The sequence below is a fragment of the Macrotis lagotis genome, chromosome 4 (genome assembly GCF_037893015.1).
Source record: "Macrotis lagotis isolate mMagLag1 chromosome 4, bilby.v1.9.chrom.fasta, whole genome shotgun sequence".
NCBI lineage: Eukaryota > Metazoa > Chordata > Mammalia > Peramelemorphia > Peramelidae > Macrotis > Macrotis lagotis.
The window spans coordinates 109,507,428-109,532,364 of record NC_133661.1 but is presented as its reverse complement, the minus strand read 5'-3'; the positions used below and the strand labels follow the sequence as shown (position 1 = coordinate 109,532,364).

The window sequence follows — 24,937 nt, the reverse complement described above, 5'->3', positions numbered from 1 at the left end:
CTTCTGGCTGGAATGAACAGGGAAGGCTGCATAGATTAAATACTCCTAGAAAGATGGGGAAGATTGCATAAATCAAGATGGGTGGACCAGGTTTTCTGGACAGAAAGAACAATGTGAGTGAAGGAGCAGAGACTCCCTTTGCCTTCTCTGATCTATCCTCCACAGAGATTAGATTGAATAGATCATGTGTGTGTGTGTGTGTGTGTGTGTGTGTGTGTGTGTGTGTGCAGAGAATGATGAGCTTTGCATAAAAGGAAATAGCAGGAGTTAAAGGTAGACATTCAGTACTCTACATTTCCAAATGACCAATTTTCAGAGGACCTTATATATCACAAATACTAAGGAATTGATCTTAAGACATAAAAAATATAAGATGGCATTAGAGATTTTGGAGCAGGAGAAGTGAAGGCAGGGTGGTGTGGTTGAAAGAGCACCAATTCTGAATTCAGATCCTAGCTCTGAGGCTTATAATCATTGTGATAGTTGGGGAAGTCATAATTTCCCTTCATCTCAGCTTCCCCATCTGTGCAGTGACTAGATGACTTCTGAAATTCCTTCCAATTTTAAATCTGCAATCTTATGACAATCAAAATGGCTTTCTGGATTGCCTTAGTAATCCTTCACATTTCCAAATAAGTAAACAAATAAATAAAATATTGCTTTTGGACACTTTCTTAAGTATTAATCAATCTGGAAAGACATTCCCTCTATGTGAAGCTGTGTGTGTGTGTGTGTGTGTGTGTGTGTGTGTGTGTGTGTGTGTGTGTGTTAGAAGGACACCTGTACTGCTCACACTAATCTCAACTTATTATTTAGAAGACCCCCGCCCCCAGCTTTGTACAATTTCCAAAGAAGATAATCAAATAGTGGACTAGATAGAATGGAGTCTGGAGTTTTAAGCTGTAAAGGCTCCCCAAAAAACTAGGTTTTTTACTTTACTGTGTAGAAAAGGTGGAAATCTCTTAATTTCCTGCTGCTGTTATTGCTAAGAACTAGTGCCTTCTTCAGATGTGTGCACGTCCTGACTGCTTTTGTTCTTAGAAAAGCCAGTTAGTAGTTACAGACAGAGGTGGTTTCAGGGCTTCCATGTTTTGAATCACTTATCTATAAGGACTTAAGCTTATGTAGGATAGGAATGGAAACAGAGCAGAAAAACTAGGTATTTAGGATTGGGATGGAAATAGTTCCCACTTGAAGGCTTTAGGGACTGGATGATGGAGAGAAGGGGGCAAGGGGGGAAAGACATTTACCATAAACTTAACTTTACCTTCAAACACACCTGCCTCTTCTCTCTGTTGGGAGATAGAGCACAAATCTGCTTGGTTGATTTTGTATCTTTAGTACAGAAAGGTCAATGAGTTGAAGAAAAATGAAGGTGTCTCTTCTCAGGGGAAAGTGTCAAAGTTAGTTCTATATTTCTCTGTTGAGTAAACAGCACATTAAGTGGAGGACATTTGGAGTGGTGTTATCTTTTGGGAATCTGTGTGGTACAGTTGAAAGAAGGATAAACTTATAGCTGTGGGATACAAATTCACATCCCAGGTCTCCCATGTACAACCTGTGTAACCTTGGGTAAATTACTTAATCTCTCTGGGCATTACTTTGCTCATATGTAAACCGAAAGTAGTAGTCTAGCTGACCTTTAAGGTCTCTTCTAGCTCTAAATCTAATATCCCAAGTGAAGCTGTTTTTTTAAGGGGAAAAATAAGGTTTCCATTCTGGGCTATATATTTAAGCATTTGTACATAACAATCATGGGTTATATCCACATCTATATTATTTTGTGCATTTAAAAATATTACTCTGAGAAAAGAGGTCCATAAACTTGTCTATGACCAAAAAACCCTGTCCATTTGCAAATTAATGTCCTTATCCTTGAATAGTTAGATGAAACTTGAATCACTTGTGGCCCTACAAGGCCATAAGGGCTATTAGTTTTAATTTGAACTGTCCAAATGGCAACTAGTTCTTCTCATTTTCAGAATCATAAAAGCAGCATTTTCCAAACCTCTAATTCAGGGTTTCTTAATTTGAGGAATTTGAACTCTTTAAAAAATATTTTGATAAGTATATTTCAATAATAACTTGTTCCCTTTTATCAAAATGTTTTGGAAACACCCTGTTTCACAGAACTAAGGCCCATTAGGCAAGCTGTGCCCTGAGTTTGGCATGGTGATCCTTTGTGATCTGAATAATCAACAAAAAAGTGTATTCCTTAGCAAGTTCATTGAGGTGATTCTCTTTCCTAAGGACCTGAGATCCAACATCTGTTGCAACTTTTGACATGTTTGCAATCCCTTTTCCTGTTAACTGAGAGATACCACACTCCTGCTCTCATCACAGAACTCTGATACTATACCCCACAGAGTAATCATATCCCCCAAGACTTGAGATAATTACTGTTTCCACAAGACCCAGGAACACCATGCCTGAATCTGCCCTAGGAACAGTAACTAAAGACCTAAAAATGATTATATTATGGTCCAACCCACTTGTGATTTATGTAGATGAATTCTGATTTTCCATGAGCAAGATAAACCCTCCTTTTTAGGATGTTAGTTTTTATTTGCAAGCAATATTTTCCTCAATTTGAAATTAATTAAGCTTCTGTTTGTGTCCTTACTCTCCTATCTCTAGCCTACTTTGGTTGTTTTTTTGTTTTTGTTTTTGTTTTTGTTCTTAGGTTTTTGCAAGGCAAATGGGGTTAAGTGGCTTGCCCAAGGCCACACAGCTAGGTAATTATTAAGTGTTTGAGACAGGATTTGAACCCAGGTGCTTTATCCACTGTGCCATCTAGCAGCCCCTCTAGCCTACTTTGTATGGCTTCAACCACCCAAAGATAAGAAGTCAGTTCTCCTCCCATTGACACTTTGTAATCCTATCTATTTTATTTTGGGGATTTAAAAATATTATTCTGAGAAAAGGGATCCATAAGATTGTCTATGACCAAAAAGAATATTCTCATTCATAAAGTTTATGATTTTGTTTGCTTTTAAAGATCTTATGACAATCAAAATGGCTTTCTGGATTGCCTAGCTCAAATCAGAGATTATTTGGCATCTGAATTGCCTTCCTGTTCCCTTTCAAAATATGTTGATAATGTAGTTGACCTAAATTCTCCAAACCAGGGAAGAGATCCTATACCACTATTGTTTCTCATGTACAGAAATTATAGAATTAACAGTTGAGCGTAAAAAAAAGGTATAGCAGAAGAAAACAAATTAAATACTTTTAAATTTAAAAATCTATCTAGTGCATTTAAATCTTGCTATAAATTATGACAAACCTTTCCATTAAAATTTTGGTTAAATTTGCCTATGTAGTATAAAATACCTTCTTAGACTTATGGAATGTGAACACAATGACTTTTAATGGAGTTAACCCCTCTGGTTAATGATATGTTATGTAAAGAGAGATTAATTAATTTGCTCATTGTTCCTCCTTGCTTTGGTTATTTTTTTAGTTGTAATACCCATATGTGTGCATGTAAGAGAAAAAACACCACCCTTTATTCCAGCTCTACACACCTATTTGAATTGTAGCAGTTCTCAGATTTAGATAATAATAAGTTGCCTTCAGAAGAAAATAGCAGTCTATAATTGAAAAGCTGAAGACGCTTGAGCTAGGCTAATAAGGCATATTCTTTCCCATGAATTGAAAGGCTAGGTAGATAGATATACATGGATCCAAAGAGTAGATCCACAACTCAGTGAATACCTGCATTTAGATAAATAGATATTGGAACCTAAGTGCAGTTGCAAGCAAGCAAGCTTCCATCAAGTTGTACCTTTGTATTTTAAAAGCATTACTGTGAAAAATACAATGTAACTCCATGGAGCGCTGCTACACTCTGATGAAGAATGACTGCAGACAGTATTTCTAATCGACAGGAGGATCAGGGATTGTTTGTTTAGCCATGATGAGCTGTCAGTGTCCTTTTTCAAAAAATATTCGTGGAGGTAGAGATGAAAATATCTCCTGACCCTTCATGTGTCTGTGTTTATCCAAAAATGGCCATAGGTATTAGAGTTTTGATAGAGGTGGCATTAGTATAGAAATAATTATGCCCCAAATGCCTACTGTTGAGGTCTGAATTTATAAGGGAAAGTTCTATATATCTTAATGCCAGTTCCACACTTCCATTCAAGAGGAAACCTGTATGACAGATTTCACCCATTGTCTTAAACCAGGATAAATTCTTGAAGGCAACTTTCTCTAGTAGAAATACAAGGTATCATTTTATTTAATGTTTCAAAGAGTTGTTTTGAAGTGTTACGATTTTCATTCTGTTTGCTTTATTTTGGTAAAAAAAAGTGCAATGCTGTAGAACCACAGAATCTTACAGTAGTATAGGACCTTAGATATCATTTAGACCAACTTTTTACCCAGTTCAGGAATCCTTCCAATAACATCCCTGGCAAATCTGACCTACTTTTATTTGAATATTTATAATAATAGAGAAGTCACTACTAATTCAAACTGACTGGTCTGATTTTAAGAGCAATTTTGTACTGAAATTTGCATGCTTATAAATTCTGTCTATTTACCCTAGTTCTGCATTCAGCTACTGGAATACAAAAATCATCTTCTATCCTCCAGGCTAAAGATTACCAGCTCATTTGACCTTTCCTCATAGTTTATGGTTTCTGTTTTCCTTTGCTGGTGTCCTCCATCTAAATTGCTTTTTATTTTGTCAATACCCTTTTGAAAGGTTTTATTTTTTCAGCATTAAACACAAAATGATGGAATATTGGAGCTACAAGGGATTTCAAGAGATAACATTCTCTAGCTCCATGCCCTCAGGTCAATGATCATCTAAACTATTCAAGACACAGTTGTCTATTGATGTATTTGAAGGGTGAACACATTACAGCCTCTCTCAATCACCCATCTAGGTTCCATTCATCTTTAATCTTTCATCTTGACAGTTATACCCTTCATTATGTTCAACTACAGCCTCTTTTGCTTTAATTAAAATCCATTTTCTCTTGGTTGATCTTCCACAGATAGTAAGAACAACTACTTAGCATCCTCATCTTATGCTTAAAGATCTTAATTAATTCACTCTATAGCTTACCCTTTTTCAGTACAAATGATCCAAATTAAAATAATTCTTTCTAGTTTGAGCATTTCCCCTCTCTTTTGTCATCATTATCAGTTTTCCATATTCCTTAAAAGTAGATCCACTTCTTTAATTCAGATTATTATAATAGAAGAATAGCTCTGTAGCTCTTCCCCAATATCATAGTGACTTAATTATTTAATCTTTTCACATTAACGCCATTTCTGACTCTTTGGGGGAGGGGAGAGCTAAGTAGTCCAGTGTATAGAGACCTCACCTTGGAGTCAGAAGGATGGGAGTTGGAATCGAGCCTCAGATACTTAGTCACTTAACCCTGATTGCTCCACATCCAGGGTCATCTCCAGTCACCCTGATCCATATCTGAATACTGGATCTAGATGACTCTGGAGGAAAAAGTGAGAATGGTGACTTAGCACAGTATTTCCTCACTCAAGTCTAATTCATGTGCTTGTCATGGCATCACCTCCTTGGATGTAATGATCTTCTTCGAGAATGAAGGACAAACATCATCATCGTCCTCATCATCATCATCATCTTCATCATCATCATCATCATCATCATTTCTGGCTTATTGTTAACTTGAACCTAATCTGTCTTTTGGTTTACATTAATGACTAATCCATTTTCCTATGTTTGTATTCTTAGTAGCTTTATTTTATTTTATCAGTAGGTGGAGCACCTTATTAGATTTCATCCTCATCTCATTCACTGAGTAGCTTGTCAATCCAGTGAGGTCATTTTGAATTTCATTTCTGTCCTTAGAGTATTGGCAAATACATTTCACCAAGTTTTGCTTATAGATTTGATGTACATATTTTCAATTCTTTCATTCAGGTTAACAGAAATTTTGAATAGAGCAGCTCCTAAAATGGAGCCCTGTGTGATACCATTCAATATGTTTTGTTTTGAAAATGAAGAACTGATAAATACTGCTCATCAGAATTTTAATAACAAGTATTATAGAATCTGTATTCACTCAATAGTGTCAAATTATGATGATTCAGAGACTTAGAATGTTGTTGTTCGATTATTTATTTATTTATTATCTTCAACTCTTTGTAATCCCCTTTGGAGTATTCTTGTTAATATTACTGGAGGGATTTGCCTTCCATAGCTCATTTTACAGATGAAGAAACCAAGGCAAACAGGGTTAAATGACTTGCCTGGGGTCACATAGTTCTTAAGTATCTGAGGCTATATTTGAACATATGAAAATGAGCCTTTCTGGCTCCAGGGTAAGCATTCTATCCATTGAATCATAAGGATGCCCCCGACACAACCTTGGGAACTTAATTTTCAAGTGAATTTTTTCCCCAGAATTTTCTTCATGGATGGCTTTACTTTAGAAGCTTCTTCCATCAGAGGTCAATTGTTGCTTCCTCTTCGTGGTCTGATGCATTTGTAAATGTGCTTTTTAAATGTGAAACCTAAATTTTGCCCTGAGAAAGGATCGAGAGAAAGGTTTGGAAGAGAGGGATATTTTTGTCTGAGGTAGTCCCTTTCTAGGAGAGTGACTTTTAATATTTTTCCCTTTCAAACACAGCATTTTTATCTTGGAATGTGAAGAAGCTAATGCTACCTGGCAAATCCTTATGGATGTAGATAGCTAGCTGTTGGCTATGGTATTAATTGAAACAAAGATCTCTCTTCCTATCATTCTTTTTTAATGATCATTCAAGGAGTTGTAATCAAGTACTAGAAATGGAAGAAAAGACAGCATTCTATAAGACTGGGACTTATTGTTCCTTTCTAAAATGAGAAACACATTTGCCCAGAAAAAGAATCAAATTTCCCTTGTCTCACTCGGTTTGCTGGGATTACTTCCCAACCCTCACAGTACAGGTACCTATTATGGAAAGAACTGAAATGACCAATTCTTTAGAAATCAAGACAGAAGCAGATAATTTAGGAACAAATAAACTTTTATGGAAGGCTGTTTGCTCTCCATTTTCAGACACAGTCCTCAGCACGTTCACCATACAGGAATGCTCTCTGTAGTATGCTGGCTGCTCTAGAAAATGAATAGCTCAGTATTATTTTTATGTGATTTCTGAAAAAGGAATAAGGTAGATCTTGATGAAAAAGATAAAGGCAAGTGAACAGTTTGAGCACATAGAATAAAATTGAGGTGGGAGACTCCCATATGTAGGATACCAATGATAGAGTGAATCAGATTTGGGGAATGCATTTATAGCTTGCTATAGGTCTCCTGAAAAGGTCTAGTAACTGCTACAGTTAAACAGGGCTAAAGGCACACAACTGTGAAAAAAGAAAAGGAAGCTTAGAAACAGGACTCTTTAAACTTACAATTGACCATCTCCCTCCCCTTTATATTAATAAACATTACTTATTCTCCAAAGTACAACAAAGAAGTCATGCCAGCATAAGACTGTGTGCCTCCTTAACATCCATTCTGAACAAATTGGAATTGCTTTTTTTAAGGTTTCATCTGAAAGACACATACCCCCTTCCTATAGCATACATTCTGCACTACTCAATTTATCTGTGTCAGAAACATAGAAGGTTGAATTGATACTAGTGTAAATTGTACCTCTGTTTTCAGTCTGCTTGGGAAATGATACTTTGTCCACCAGCCACCTTCTCTGGTTCTCCATTCGAATTTTAATATGTTTCATTGCTTTCACCACTCAGACATAGCCCTTGCCTGAGCCAGGAAGTACATTTTTGATCAAATTTTGCAATAATATGGGTAGATGGAAAAGATTAATGCCTGCTGATAATCCATACTGCCAGAGCAAGGATGTAGAAAGAATTTAATAATCTGTGAAATGATGACAGAACCACATGGCATGATTTTCAGTTGTCTCCTCCATGTGTTTGTTTCCAACCCAGGGTGAGTTTCGATGAGGGGAGCTCCTGGGACAAGTATGGTTTTACTTCGGCTCCACTCTTCGTGGATGGGTCTCTGGTGGATCCAGGTTTGGAGACACAGATAATGACGTGAGTACTGCTGGTGGTGCAGTAGAAACCCAGAAAACCCAAGTTTTAACTTTACTCTGGTCATTGGTTTGCTTTGTGATCTTAGATCAAGAATTTTTCAGATCTCTATCCCATCTATAAAATGGGGTAATAATGAAATGGGATTCTAACAGCTGTTGTGTTTGCCTCATGGGGCTGTATTGAGAGCCAAAGGAAAGTGTTTTGAGAAGATTAATGAGGGAATTAAATGTCAGGCATTATGGTAAACTCTCAGCTCATTCCAGATCAACAAAGGAACATGAACTGCATTTTTTCTTATATTAATTATTATGAGAAATAAATGACAGGAAACAAGGTGAAATCAAGGATTTTTAAAAACCACTTTCCATTCGCTATATTACATGGTCTAGTTAGTTACTCCATCCTCTTGTACTTCTATGCTTCTGTCTAATAAAAATCAAACTATAAGAAATTTAAAGCTAAGAAAATATCAGACACCAATGAGTATGACTTACTTATTTCCCAATTGGGGAAATATACTGAGAGAAATTAAATGACTTGGCCAATGTCATATAGATAATGTCTGAGGCAGTATTTGCACTCAGGTCTTCTTGAGAACAAACCAAGTATTCTGGACTTCAAAACATCTGATTTTTCAGGCTCAATTATTTCCAGTGAAATACAGTGTAATTTGGGGAAGCACATTGGATTTAGAGGATCAATGGATTCATGTTAGAATCCTTGTTTTGTAGCTTGCTACCTCTGTAGCCTTGGGGAAATCCCTTAAACTCTCTCAGTTTCCTCATCTGTAAAATATAGAGACTGGGAAGTAGAGTTGGAGGAGATGACCCCTAAAGTTCTTTCCATTTATGACTTGGTGTTAAGTATTTTTGCTGTGTATTTAAATTCTTTAGAAGTTGTTCATGTAGAGGAAAAAGTTGATATAGTTGATAAGTTTTAGGTAACCAGATTATATAATTATTCAGGTGAGGTGGCAGGCTTCTGTGTCATTATGAAGAAGCAAGACTACATACAGGGTGTCCTATGCAGTTTTGAGCTATTGAAGCATAACAGCTAAGGGTTTTTTTGGTTCAAATGCTAAAGCTTAAAATTGCATTAAGACTTTTGGGACATCCTGTATCAACATCCAATGACTAATGTGCATTGAGAACAGGCAAAATGAAAAGCAAAAAAGTGACTGGAAGTTGAAGTTCTTCAGGTAATCTTCCTATAGATAGCAATTAAGGACAATTGCATTAGGGTGTTAATTCGAATACAGTTGGGCAATTAGGCCTTGATATATGATGAAACTAAGACTGAAAGAATGGGAAAGGTTGCTATAAAATACCTTTCCTAAAAGTCCTCATGAAAAGACTAGGCATGGCAGAAATAAATTTTATCATGGCATTTGACAGAAAGAATTAGCAAGGATAACTGAAAGCTGAAGACTTCAGTTTTAGCCAGTGCAAAGGACAAAGATATTGTTGCAATGACCTTCAAAGCAAAAATTACTTGTGTGTAGATTATAGAAGTTGGTTCTTTCTCTTTTTTCTATAAGGGGTGGTGGAAGGTCTGGAAGAAACTTTGTTGTTCTCCAGATTATTGGTCTGAAGTATTATTGGAAAGGATGGAAGATAAGTTTTGAGATAAATGGAGGAAAGAAGTCAGAAGGGAATGCCAATCTATTTCAAGAGGTTGACAACTTAAAGAACTTGCCAAAAAGCTAGAATGAAGGGGAAAAAATAATGCCACCAATAATGCTTTGAAGAGAGGGTGGATCTAGACCCTTTGAGGAATTTACTTCTTCTCATATTCCTTCCATATTATTAAAATGGATTATTTGGAATTATAATCAGAATAAATGGAATTATAATTTCATTATTATTGTAATGAAGATCCTTTCAGGAGAGAGAGAGAGTACCTAAAAAGTGTTCTTCACAGGAAGAAGAGATGAGTCATGGGAGTTTGGCAGTTCCCTCCTGAGGGCTGGTCCTGTGTAAAATTGGAATATAATGGAGAGTCTCACAAGATTAGATGTCAGTAAGGAATATTCTTTGGGTATTGTGAATTCTTAACTAAGAAACTGAAAACCTTAGCAGGCACAAAATGGGTTTTCACAGCCACTACTGTTTGAAGGTAGATTTAGCAGAGAAATTTAATTATGAAAGATAGATGATTGAGAAAGTGGTGTTCAAAAATGGGATTCGAATTTTTGGATAATACTTAAGATATTGGAATAACTGGCTCTGGTCCAGGGATGGAGTGCTTCAGAGTATCATGTTAATAAGTACCACAGAGAGATATGACATATGAGTTGTTTTTTGTATTTGGGTTTGAATATCAAATCTGCTATTTGCTAATTGTGTGTCCAGGGAAAATTCACTATAACTCCTTGTGTGTAAAATGAGGACATTCAATGTGGTTCTTTATAGCTATAAATATGATGGATGCTTTTCTATAGACTTAAGATATGTTAAAGAAGACTTTATATTGGCAAAGGATAGGGAAAGAGAAAAAAAATTGACCAAATACATTGTTTGCTAAAGTTATTAGCAATGGATTATATTTGATGTATAATATATATGGATTATGAATGAAAGAAAAGCAAAGAAAGTGATAAAGTGCCCAGTAATTGACAAGAGATGTTTTCCACAGAGAAGAAAAATAGTTATAGTCATTGACCCAAATAACTACAATGAAGATGAATAATAAAAAGAAGTAAATATTTTAAAGAAAGGAGGTAAATTTGACCTCTAGGTATAATTGAGCCTTGACTCAACTTGACTCATGGATAAAACATAGCAATTCTAACCTTATACCTTATTCACAAAGGAACAGATTAGATAAAGTGGACTGTGGATTCTATGCCATACATGCTAGCCAGAGGAAATCCTTGAATGACAGGGAAGAAAAGTATGATGAGAAACATTTGTCTCGGTATCAAGAAAGGAAGAAACATTGTGACTGCAGTATTAAGAATCCCAGCCAGAAGTGGGGAAGCATGATGAAGTCCAGAAATGTTTTACAAATCTCACATTATGACTTGGTTTGGATGAGGAATTAGACTATGCAGGCAAATGTAAAAATAGATCACACAATAAATTGTTGACTTGCCTTGGTAATAATCTTATTTTATGAAAAGTAGAGGAGGCAGTGAAAGGAATTGTCCTTATAAAACAATAATAAGGAATTCAATCCTAAAGTAGGTGTGCATTATGTGATTATTTTTAAAATAACAAAAAAGAGAAAAGCCAATTATGCTATGATTTATACACACTGGATTTCAGGAAAGTAGATTTAAGTGTTCAGAGAAAGGAGAGGTCAACTCTTATAGTCTAAGATCCTATAGGGAATTCGGCCTAAGAAGAGGATGCTCTCAAGCATCAAATTCTTGTAGTATAAGCCAAAATAATTCCTAAGAGAAAGAAAAGGGGAGTTGATCTAAGGAGACCAATGTAGTCTTTTCATTTTAATCCAACAGTTATTAAATTCTCACTGTTAGGTGAGAAATATAAAGGAACAAGTGACATTGTCCTTGTCTTCAAAAATACATCTTGAGTTTAATGAGAGAAGTGTCCTGTACACGAGTAAGTGTGTCACAAATTAAAATTTCAGAGGAGAGTCTTATAAAGATGGCTTATGGACATTGTTAAAGGAGTTGTCATCTAAGATGGTCTTTGATGGAAGCAAATGGATGAATCTTTTTCAAGAACAGGGGCCATCATGAGTGAAGATATGGAGATAGGAGATGAGTAGATTAAGAACAGAGAAAAAGGAATAATCCAATTTGACTGAGAATATTGAATATATGAAGTGGAATAGTATGGGGATCATACTGGAAAGTTAAGTTGGAGCCAAACTTTGGAAGAAAGGAAAGGGTAATGGAGAGTCATTAAGACTTTGTAAGTGAAGGGGTTACATGATCATGCCACTGTTAGGAAGATTATTCAGATAGTGATATGTAAGCCAAAATAGAGTCAAGAGAGAGTGCGAACCCGATGATTCCAACTCCTTAAAAGCACTTCTTGGATCCTCTTAATGAATGAAGGATATGTCTAAAGAAGGTAGGCATTACTGACATTATCAAAGAGGATCAACTTAGATTTATAGAAGTTTTGTGATTCATTGACCTTGCTTTATCATTAAAATGGGTGAGTTTTTGGTAGCTTTCTTCTCTCTTCAACACATATTACATTTAATTCATAGTATACAGATCATGAGGTTAAGAACACATGGGTTTAAATCCTACCTTTGACACTATGTGACTGAGCAATTGAATCAGGTTCTGAGATTTGGTTTTCTCATTAATATAATGAAGAAAAAAAATTCCTATTTCCCCATGCTGTAAAGCCAAAATGAGATAATTTGTTCAAAGTATCTTGCAAACTTTGAATCATCCGAAAGCCATCAATTATTATTCTTGTCATTGTGGTCATATTAAGAATCCTATGATTTCTTATTAATTTTAATAAAAGTCCAAATCTCTTAGCAACAGATTTCAGACCTCACAGTTTTGTTTTTTTTTTTGCTAATATGGACCATGCTACTTGAATGACTGTTCCCAACATCTGTTAAGTGATCTCATAGTTGCAGAAAGAAATCCTACACTGCCAGGGCAAAATAGCCTTAAAACTTTCTGACTCCTTATCCAACTCACAATTTATCTTCCCAAAAGGGATTTCTTATGAGACGAATATAGTATGAAACTGTTCAAAGAGTGGTAAAATGAATGAATTAGTGAATGAATGAAAAGAATTATTAAACTCTTTCTGTGCCAAGAACTCTATTAAACATGGGAGATACAAATAGAATGACTTCTCAATGAGCTCACATTCTAAATGGAAGAGACAATGCAGAGGGTATACAAATACACAGTAGATAGACCAGGATGTGGCTCTAAGGGTACAACTACAGGACTGTTAGTAAGACCCAGAGATTCTATGGTTATGTCAGCAGATCAGATGTCAAGATATGGTAGTGCAGAAAATATAATATCAGGACAGTTTACAAGATCCTTTCTCCTTCCTGGCTGTATGGCTGCTGACAACCCTCCACTCTATCCCTCCATGCACCTCCCCAGAATCATTGCCTTGTCAGAGGGGGTTATACACTTTGCACATTGCTTTATCTCATCCTAACTCGGGTTGTTTTTAATATTCAGGCTGGAGTGAAGTTGTTTGAGGTCAATATTACTGAGGTTTTATGCCACTTCCTAGCAGATCAGGATTATGCTGATCTGAGCCTTCCTCCCATCTCACAGACCCAATTTGGCATGCATCGCTATGTATTCAGCTTTATCTGAGCTGATTTTATGTTTCTCTTGGGCATCCCTTTGAACAATACCATAGATACACTAATCCTTGCATGGCCTGGAATTCCCTGGCAAGTTTCAGGCAATAGTTAAAGTTCTGTGTTAGCCTAATCTCAAATGTTAATCATTTCTTTTCAGTTTCAGATATGGTGCTGTAGGCAGGGTGGTAATGAGAGGTCACATTGTGGTTCAAACCATTTACCCAAGGGATGAGTTAACATGCCTGTTTACCGTTTTCTCCCACTGAGATTTGTAATAACTTTCATACACAGCTCCTAGGTCTCTTCCACCTTAGTCTGAAACCTATTTTAATGTTATTAAGTGGAACAGGGCCCATGATATCATTATAAGGGAACCTGGGAAGGCAAAGGCATTTTGAGCTTTGTGTGTTCTTTCTGCTCTCTGATGCAGTTTATTAATGGTATTATTTTAGAAAATTTAAAAATGTTTGCATTTAGATGGACAGATGCTCCATCCTAGCCACCCCCGAGGCTTGTCCTAGAATAAGGATACAGAGAAGCACCATTAATGAATGTTATGCATCATAAAGAGGTCTATTGGCCCTACCCCATCCATCACATCTACAATGAGGTCCAGCATCTAGAGTCGCTGGCTATGCTTTCTGTCTCAATTCCAGAGCTTTTACTAGATTGGAGGATATTTTAACCCAGAGGGCTGAATAATGATTCACAAAATCAACAGGAAAAATCGGGAGACCCAAAGGACCAATGAGTTCAACAAACTCAACTCAGGACAAATGAGAGAACACTACATCTCCTTTGGGGCAATTCCTTTTTTTACTTAAGGGGTTAGTGATGGGTATGAGCCATGTTGGTCTTTAGTAATATAATGGAAGAATAGAAAATGCATATCTTTCCTTTTTCCTCTTCTCCCTTCTCCATGCAGGAATGTTGGAAAGGAACTAAAAGATTCAGTTAACTTACTTATAATAAAAGACTGATGATTTGTTGTATAATCCCTTTGGATAGAGATTCATTTTCCAAAGAAGAGGTCTAGAGGGGACAGTATTTCATATGTATAAATGAATCTTTGGCCTTGTCACTTGGTCAGGAAGGATCTTTGCTCTCATACCTTGAGTGGAAAGCATACATTAGGTACATATCATTAAGTGTTGGTTTTATAAGGATCTTTTTCCAATATTAATTTTTAGAGTTTATTTTAAAATTCATTTATTTTCATCCATATGCACATATATATATTTTTAAAGTTACAAAATTTCCTTCCCCCCTCCCTTCCTAACACCCTCCATTGAGCGCTGAACAGTCAGGTTAACATTGTACATACATATTTTGATAAATATGGAGTAAGGGAAAGAGAGACATTAGAGACAATTTTTATAAAGTGTTCATCAGATTCAGAAGGTTTTTTGCATGTGTTTTATTTTGTTTTTCTTCTGGTTTTTAAGATCATAACATTTATTATGCCTCAGGCTAGGTGCTGGACACTATACAAATATGATATTTTTTTACCCTCACAACCAACCTGTTAAGGCTAGAAAAGAGGGTGATGAAGTCACAGGGGAGGAGTGGGGCATGATAGCTTTGCTCAAATTTTGGTGTCATGGAGCAAGAGGATTTAGACTTTTTCTGCTTGGGCCCACAGGACAGAATGAGGGGTAGAAGGGATACAAAATTTGCCTTAATATGAGTAAATGCTTCCAGGCAATTAGAACTATTCCCAGTAAAATATATTTTTAAAAGCATATACAAAGCTTAACCAATATGAATATTTCAATAAAGAAATATTACTTCCCTGGACTGGGAATTAGGAAGATAAATAACTGTTTGAACTTGGATAACTCACTTAACCCCTCTCTGACTCAGTTACTTTATCTGTAAAATGGAAATAATAATAAAAGCACCTATCTCATGGATTTATTGTGAGGATCAAAATGAGATTAACTTATGGTAAAGCCCTTTACAAAAGCTCAGTTTTAAAAATTGTAATTATTATTATAATTTATGAGAATAGCAAGCTATAAACTTCTATTATGTACAACTTGCTTTTTTCAAGTTTATATTAAATTGATCCATTAGTAATTGTATTGCTTTGTTCATCTGTGTCCATTTTAGAACTTACTTCCATATGTTTAAAAATGCTCATAGTCTATCAAGAAAAACTTATATGACTTTTCCAGTAAATTTTAGTGGGAATTCTCCATCAGGTATGGGTGGGACTATTGAACTCCTGAGATCTCTTCCAGTTCTTAGTCTGTAATTTGGAAAGCTGTTGGTATTGTGACTCACAGTAAAAGCCAAAACTGGGGATATAGGGTACAGGAGGTAAGTTATGGTTAGGGCTTTTTTCTCCCCTTAGAGACATATTGAAGAAAATGGAATTGTAATTGGAAATTCTTCCAGCATGACATTGACTGGCTTCCTCTATCTTAAGTAAAAATTCACCAGATTCTCAGTATTTGCAAAGACCAAATGTCTCTGTGACATCCAGCTTCATCTTTTGAAACTCCAATTGGGAGAGGGAGCCAGCTTTTGAGGGAATGGGGAAAACAGTCCCTGCCTCAGAGGCATGATATTTGCTTACTCATCTTGCTATTTTTGCTGCCTTCCCTTCAAATGTTATTATCTCAATGTTTCAGTGAACTTGGCATGGAATATCCAGTGTTCCCCAATTTCCCCTTGCCTATTACTAATTCATGAGGAGATGCATAGATTCAGATTGCTTTCTGTGCTGAGGTAAGGACTTGTAGATTAACAGCCTGGAGGGTCATTTATTTAGTAGTTTGGTTGAATGGACAGATATTATTAGCTCACTTCATTATGTCCCTAAGGGCTGTTTCTCTCTCCATGGCTATTTTAAAGAGATCCATGATTCACTCAACTCTTAACCTCAGTTCAGAGGTGGCCCTGGTTTTTGGAATCAGACAGGAGGGCAATGAAGAAACAGCCCATATGGTTTTAGGAGTTTAAAGAAAGAGATGAGTATAGGTTATATATAATAGCCAACATTTGCTTATCCCTTACACTGTCCAAAACCTTTAAAAATATCTTATTTATTTCAAAAGGATGTATTAACCTATGTTTGCAAGTAATTGGAAAATAAAATAAAATAAAATAGATTATCCCAAGCTTCACAACAGACCTTGTAAGGCATGATTATTCCCATTTTACAAATAGAAAAATTGTGGCTGAGAATTTAAATGATTTGGTCATGTCACATACCTAATAAATTTCTGAGGCAGAATTTGAACTCTGGTCTTCAGGACTCCTAGTCCAATACTCTATCCATTGTATGCCCCAGTTGACTGATTAAAGAATCAATCAATCAAGGATTTCTAAAATTACTACTTTGTATCAGACTGAGGCAGCTAGATGACCCAGTGGGTAAAATGCTCAGTCTGGAAACAGAAAGAACTGAATTCAAATCCAGGTTTAGACACTTACTAACTTTGTGACCCTAGGAAAGTCACTTAACCCTGTTTGCCTCAGTTCCTCATCTGCAAAATGGACTGGAGAAAGAAATGGCAAACTATTCCAGTGTCTTTGCAAAGAAAATCAGACTAGAATGACTGAACAACCATTTATCAGAAACTGCTAAGTGAAAGAGATGCAAAGACAAAAAAATATTCCTGCCCTTGAGTAGCCATGATTCTAATGAATGAAACAATATTTATGTTTATAAATATAAGTACACACACACACACACACACACACAGTTGATGGGAGAGAGATTAATATCTGGATAGCCAAGAAAGACCTCCTACAAGAAGTGATTTCAGCAGGCAGAGTTGAGGAGAAAGAATGTTCAAGATATGAAAGTTAGTGTTATAGAGATATATGTGTGAAGTACACTTTAGGTATTTGTATAACTGGACTATAGAGAATATTGAGAAGAGAAATATATAAGTACATATATATGTGTATATATGTATACACACACACACACACACACACACACACACACACACATATATATATATATATATATATATATATATATATATACATATATATACCTGAAAAAGGCAGGGAGGGAGCAAATTGTGAATAACTTTCAATACTAAACATAGGAAGCCATATTTGATATTAGAAATAAAAAAGAGCACTGGAATTTTTTTAAATGGGGGGAAGGTGATAACACTGATCTTCACTTTAAGAAAATCACCTTTCTGGCCATGTGGAGGATGGATTTGAATGGAAAAGACTTGACAGAGGGTAAACAATTAGTAAACAATAGCCTCACAGTAGTGATGAACTGTTTTTTGTTTTTTTTTTGTTCTTCATTCTTAAAGACAATGACATCAGGGAAGTGATGCTATGACAAGCACATGAATTGGTTTTGAGTGAGGGGATGCTTTCTCCTCCATAACCATCTGGATCTAGTGGCCAGACGTGAGTCAGGATGACTGGAGATAGCCCTGGATGTGAGGCAATTGAGGTGAAGTGACTTGACCAAGGTCACACAGCTAGTGAGTATCAAGTATCTAAGGCTGAATTCTAACTCCTGTCCTACTGACTCAAAGACCAGTCCTCTCCACTACACCATCTAGTGATGAACTATATAAGAGGTGATGAGGGACCGTACTATGATGGTAGTTTGACAAGATTTGACAATGTATTTCATATGTAGAATGAGTGAGAGAAGTGAAGTATGAAAGGATGGTGGTGATTTCAGTAGTAACAGGGAGATTAAAAAAAGGAATGGCTGACTGGGGAAAGAATGTGTTCTCTTTTGGTCATGTTAAGCTTAAAGTATCTATGAGAGATCAAGTTCAACAAGTAAGAGATGATATGTTTAGGCGAACAGTGCCTAAGCCAGAGAAAACTTAACCTAGGATCGATCCACCAATCTGGTGGTTTCCTCTTCTACTATTTCTTCTTGTTCCATAGGTGCTAAACTCAGCTGCTTCTATCTACTAAGTTACTTAACTGTTAATTCCCTCTAAATTTTGTTAGCTTGAGGCAAAGCCTCACTCATCTTATCCTAGTTATGCTTCCCAGGGGAATTAAAATCTGGTAAAGAGATATTTTACCTAAAAAAATCAGCACTCCTCAAAAGGAGTGGGAAATGTTTGGAAGTAAAAGTTTTATTTTCCATGAGAGATTTTGGAAACTTGCTTAGTAGACTTTTTAAATAGACCAAACAGACAATAGGCCTCAATTGGAGTTTAAATATGTTGTTTAGTCTCTAGTAACTATATCCTGTAAAATATTCTAAAATAAGCCAAGGAAGGCTTTTATTGATCTGTTTTTCAATATTCTGTTGTTTGCTGAAAGAATCTGATTTTCCTTTGCCCAAAGTAAGCCATTCAAATAATGAGCAATGTTAGGAGAATTAGTGAACTCTTCTGCATTTCCCCACAGATGAGATATTCAACCTGACTACAGTTAGTTGACCCTAGGAGCTAGCCATGTTAATGAGCCATCAGGGTGCCACATCCATTCTAGGCAAATTACTTAATCTCTCCAAATCTCAGTCTTCTAATTAATTCTGTTGGAAATATCTAATACAGATAGACCTTATGAGTAGACTCTTGAACTATCTTGAAGATCTTAAAGTGCTATGTAAACATCAGCTCTTGTTATTTGGCAGTGATACTGGCAATGGTTATAGGCAGCTAGGTGGCACAGTGGAACTGCAGTCAGGAAGACTTGTCTTCATTAGTTCACATCTAGTTTCAGATACTACTTAGTGGTGTGACCCTGGGCAAGTCACTCAACACTGTTTATCTTAGTTTCCTCATCTATAAAATGAACTGGAGAAGCAAATGAGAAACTTGCCAAGAAAGTCTTCAATGTGCTCACAAAGAGTCAGAAACTGAACAACAACAGCAACTGTCAGCTGTAGGTTGTTAGTTCTAGAGAAATAAAGGATATATTTAGATCCCAGACCCATGGTGCTTGGACCATGGACATACCAAAAATTACTATGGACAGTTTGGCTTTGATCAAAGAGCAATAAACATCTGTATTGTTTCCTGTGCTGCTGCTCTTGAGATGTTAGGGTCAGAGAATCATGGATTTAAGAATTTGAAGTGACCGTAGAAGTTATATCGTGGAATCTTCTCCTCTAAAAAGAAGAAAATCAAGGAGTGAAGAAATTAAGTGATAGCACCTAGTTATAGTAAACTGCTTGCTCCATTGAGTGATTGTCCAAGGGAATTTGTAAAGAGAATTAATTTTCAGACACAGATCCTATTAATATTTAATGACTAAGCCTTTTCCCCTAATCTTTCCTTTCTCATCCCTCTCCCCCCCCACAAAGATTCAAATCCCTTTAACATTTATTCACTATGTAAAACATCATACTACCTACAGTAGGGAAACAATAAAATTCCTTCTCTTTATTGAACTTAAAACCCATATATAACTATAATACAAATATAAATGATAATTACATGAGCTTCACATAAAGTAGGCTGCAGGAATTGTACAATCTGGAGTATAAGAAGAGCCTTGTATACCTGGCTTTCCATCCTAATCTTTCTAACCTATCCATTCTTTAATAGCCCACTTAAACTCTACCTCTCTAACAGGTTCTACCTTCTTAATCATAGATTTCCTCTTTCTCCTGAAACTTTTGGGTAATAGCCCACAATTTAATACTTAATTCTATACTGTATTCTATTTTTCTTTGACTATTTCATTTGTCCAAACTAAGCTAATTATATTTCTCCTTCAACCCACTCCTTCTAATTTGACTATATTTGTCCATGGAAAGTCTCCCAGCATTCAGAATGTTGGCATTATCTGAGAATCTTCCCTCTGTCATGACCTTCATATCCAAGCTTTCAGTAATTCCTGTTGATTGCACTGTTTGCTTCTCTTGTCATCATCCTGGTGCAGGTCTCCTAGCGGATTGTGGTGGCCTCCATACAAGTATCCTCTCCTCCATTCTCTCCCCCTTGAATCCATCCTTCTTATTGATGCCAGAATAATTGTTCTAGTGAGTAGAGTTGGTCCCACCATTTTACTGCTCTTATATCTTGAGCAGTTCCTTTTTACTGAAGTATCAACTTCTTTGTCTGACATTCAAGACTTTTTACAGTCTTTCACAATTCTACCATTTCATTCTCTTCTCCTACTTTTAATTATTGAATGGATATTGACTCAGTCAAACTGAGACCTAAGAAAGACCTTAGTTTTAAAAAGTCAAGGTATACCAATGCAATTTAACCTATCTCTATTCATCCCAATCTAAATCTAGCCATTGGACTCAGATGACTGGAGGAGAAAGTGAGACTGGTAACTTTGAACTTTTACTTTACTTAAATTCAATTCACTTGAAAATCATGACATCATCTTCCTGATGTCATAAAGGACAGACAACAATGAATGCTAACTAAACCACTTGCTACTTGTACCTACCCTTCCCTACCACAACTCCCCCCCCCCCCCCCCAGGTCTCTGGGCAGGCACTACACTCTCTAGTCTCTTTGGTTTAGTTTACTGTTTTTTTTTTTTCTATGTCTAGAATGTCCTTTATGATCACCTTCATTTGTGGAATACTTTTCCATTCTTTCAAACTCAACTCATTTATCATCTCTACCATGAAGTCCCTTATCACACCATTCTTCCATAATTGGAAATGAGCTTTCCCCTTGGGCCTCAAAATTTTCCATTTCACTTAAGGGAAAACTCTAAGGCTTTAATAGCTTAAAACTTCACCTAGACTCCTAAAGCAACCAGAATATGCTTCTGTCCTATCTACCTCTAGTTGCATGACAGCAGGGATTGCATGCTACCAAGACCTTGTATCTTCTTCAGGATATAGCATGTTGTAGGTATTGAATGAATAATTGGCTCTTATTAAATATTTGATGAATGAATGAGAGGGAATTTGGGTTTTCTAACTTTATTTGGAGATCAATAGAAGAAAATAGCCAGGCTTTTTTTCCCTGTACATTCCCATAGGCACATTAGAGCATCATTAAATCCTCATTGGATGATCAGTCAGGAATAGAAATATAACACCTTAGAAGACAAAAGGAAGAAAAGTCTAAAAGAGACATGTTCTGTGCTTCAAAAAGTGAAGAAAATATCCTGAGTTGGAATTTTGCTTCTTCATGTGTGTTTCCATTCATTTTTTCACCACTGAAATAAAACACTTATTCCCAAAGTTTCCAATAGATTTTTACTTATTTTTTTAAATTTTTATTAAAGATATTATTTGAGTTTTACAGTTTTCCCCCAATCTTGCTTACCTCCCCCACCCCCACCCCACTGATAGCAGGATTTTTGCATCTATATTCATCAGGGAAATAGGTCTATAATTTTCTTTCTCTGTTTTAATTCTTCCTGGTTTAGGTAGCAGTACCATATTGGTTTCATAGAAAGAGTTAGGCAGAGTTCCACCTTTCCCTATTTTTCCAAAGAGTTTGTATAGGATTGGAACCAATTGTTCTTTAAATGTTTGGTAGAATTCACTTGTGAATCCATCAGGCCCTGGAGATTTTTTTTAGGGAGTTCACTAATGTCTTGTTGAATTTCTTTTTTCTGAGATAGGGTTGTTCAGGTATTTAATCTCTTCTTCATTTAACCTGGGCAACTTATATTTTTGTAAATATTCATCCATTTCACTTAGATTATCAAATTTATTGGCATAAAGTTGGGCAAAATAATTTTGAATTATTACTTTAATTTCCTCCTCATTGGTGGTGAGTTCACCTTTTTCATTTATAATACTAGCAATTTGGTTTTCTTCTTTCTTTTTTTAATCAAATTGACCAGAGGTTTATCAATTTTATTGGTTTTTTCATAATACCAACTTTTGGTTTTATTTATTAATTCAATAGTTTTTTTTTTGCTTTCAATTTTATTAAATTCTCCTTTGATTTTTAAAATTTCTAATTTGGTATTTGATTGGGGATTTTTGATTTGTTCTTTCTCTAATTTTTTTAGTTGCATGTTTAGTTCATTGATTTCCTCTTTCTCCAATTTATTCATATAAGCATTTAGAGCTATAATATATCCCCTGAGAGTTGCTTTGAATGAATCCCATAGGTTTTGGTATGGTGTTTCATTATTATCATTATCTAGGATAAAATGGTTAATTCTTTCTATAATTTGTTTTTTGGTCCACTCATTTTTTTAAGATGAGGTTATTCAGTTTCCAATTTGCTCTGGGTCTATATCTCCTTGGCCCAGTATTGCATATGACTTTTATTGCATTGTGATCTGAGAAAGATGTATTCACTACTTCTGCCTTTCTGCAGTTGATCATTAGGTTTTTATGTCCTAGCACATGGTCAATTTTTGTATAAGTTCCATGTACTGCAGAGAAAAAGGTATATTCCTTCCTATCCCCATTCAGTTTCCTCCATAATTCTACCATATCTAATTTTTCTAGCAATCTATTTACCTCCCTAATTTCTTTCTTGTTTGTTTTATGATTTGGTTTATCTAGATCTGATAGCAGGAGGTTGAGGTCTCCTACTAGTAGAGTTTTGCTGTCTATGTCTTCCTGTAATTCTTTCAGCTTCTCCTCTAAGAATTTGGGTGCTGTCCCACTGGGTGCATATATATTCAATATTGAAATGAATTTTTTGTCTATGGTAGCTTTTAGGAGGCTAAAGTTTCCTTCCTTATCTCTTTTAACGCTATCTATTTTTGCTGCTGCTTTGTCTACTTCAGCTGAAGCAAAATATATTTTGCTCCAACCTTTTACCTTTACAGTATATGTATCTCTCTGCTTCAAATGAGTTTATTGTAAGCAGCATGTTGTAGGATTCTGGTTTTTAATCCACTCTGCTATTTGCTTATGTTTTAAGGGAGAGTTCATCCCATTCACATTCAAGGTTATGATTACTAATTCTTTATTGCCCTCTGTGCTACCTTCCCTGTTTTTGTATTTTTCCCCCTTCCCCCCCCTTTTATCCATATTCTCCAGTATTTTGTTTTTGAATACCACCCCCTTTCAGTGTGTTTGCCCTCCTATATCACACCTCCCCTTTCTTTCCCCTTTCCCTGTTCCCCTCCCTTCCTTTTGTTATTTCCCTTTATTTCCTCCACTCCCCTTCCCTTTCTCTGTCCCCCCCTTCCCCTTTTACTTCTTGAAAGGTTAGATGTTTTATAAGTTAACTGAGTATGTGTAGGTTGACTTTAAGCCAAGTCTGATGAGAAGAAGATTCAGGTGTTTCTCCTCTACTCCCTTCTTCCCCTCTATCACCATAGGTTTTTTGTACATCTTAGTGTAATGAGATTTGTACCATTCAATCCGCTCCCTCCTCCCGTCTCTTTCCTGTCCCCCTTTTTAGGGAGGTAGTATATATTTTTTTAGATCATTCTATCTAAATCATAGACAATTCTGAGTGTCTGTCCCTTCTAGTTCAGTATATTCTGTTGAATAGAGTCCAAATTCCTGAGAGTTATTAGAGTCTTTCTCCCCAGTGGAGTTAAAGCCAGTTACATCCCATTAGATATCATTCTCATGGATAGGTCATGGATGTCCATCATTTCTGGCTAGGTATATTCTCTCTGTTAGAGTTACATTTCTCAGGATTTATGAGAGTCTCTATCTCCCACCCCCATGCTGGGATATAGCCAGTTTCAACTTGCTGGATTGCATTTTTTTTCCTTTTACCGCACCCCCCCTTTTTTTACCTTTTCATGTGTCTCTTGAACCTCCTGTTTGATATCCAGATTTTCTGTTTAGCTCTGGTCTTTTCATCAGAAAATTTTGGAATTCTTCCATTTCGTTAAATGTCCATCTTTTTCCTTGGAAGAGAAGGCTCAGCTTCGCAGGAAAGTAGATTCTTGGCTGCATTCCAAGCTCCCGTGCTCTTCGAAATATCTTGTTCCAGGCCCTTTGATTGCTTATAGTTGATGCAGCCAGGTCCTGCATGATCCTTACTGTGGCTCCTTGATATTTAAATTGTTTCTTTCTGGCTGCTTGCAGGATTTTCTCTTTTATCTGATAATTCTGGAGTTTGGCCACAACATTCCTTGGTGTTTTCCTTTTAGGATCTTTTTCTGGTGGGGATCGATGCACTCTTTCAATAACTACTTTGCCCTCCGATTCCATGATGTCAGGGCAGTTTTCCATCACTAGATCCTGTAATATTAAGTCCAGGCTTTTTTTCTCTTCAATGTTTTCAGGAAGTCCTATAATTTTCAGGTTTCCCCTCCTTGATCTATTCTTGAGGTCAGTGGTTTTGTTGATGAGGTATTTCACATTTGCTTCTATTTTTTCTATTTTTTGATTTTGTTTAACTGACTCTTGCTGTCTCGTGGAGTCATTAGTTTCTGTAGACTCCATTATTTTTTGGGGGAGGAGTTTTCTTCATTAACCTTTTCCAATTGGTAAATTCTACTTTTGAAAGAGCTTTCCATTTGACCAATTGAGGTTTTGAGAGAATTAATTTCTTTTTGCATTTGCTCATTTGAGGATCTGAGAGAATTATTCTCATTTTGTTATTGTCCAATTGATGATCTGAGAGATTTATTCTCCTTTTCTGTTTGTCCAATTGTACTTTCTAAGGTTTTGTTTTCTTGTTGCAAGGTGTTAATTGTCTCCCCCAAATTTTCCAGTTGATTTTTAAACTCCTTCCTTATTTCTTCAAGGAAGTCTTTCTGTACTGGAGACCAGATTGTATTCTCCTCAGATCTTCCAGGTCTCTCTGGGTT

General features: G+C 36.1%; 1 protein-coding gene across 1 annotated transcript in view; it reads left to right on the top strand.

Moving 5' to 3' along the window:
- The window catches only part of SORCS3 (sortilin related VPS10 domain containing receptor 3), a 251,184-nt gene that overhangs the window by 157,642 nt on the left and 68,605 nt on the right, over positions 1-24,937 (top strand). The window contains exon 10 of the mRNA XM_074231907.1: positions 7,937-8,044. Coding sequence (XP_074088008.1) covers positions 7,937-8,044 — 108 coding nt within the window. The remainder of the gene's footprint in view (positions 1-7,936; positions 8,045-24,937) is intronic.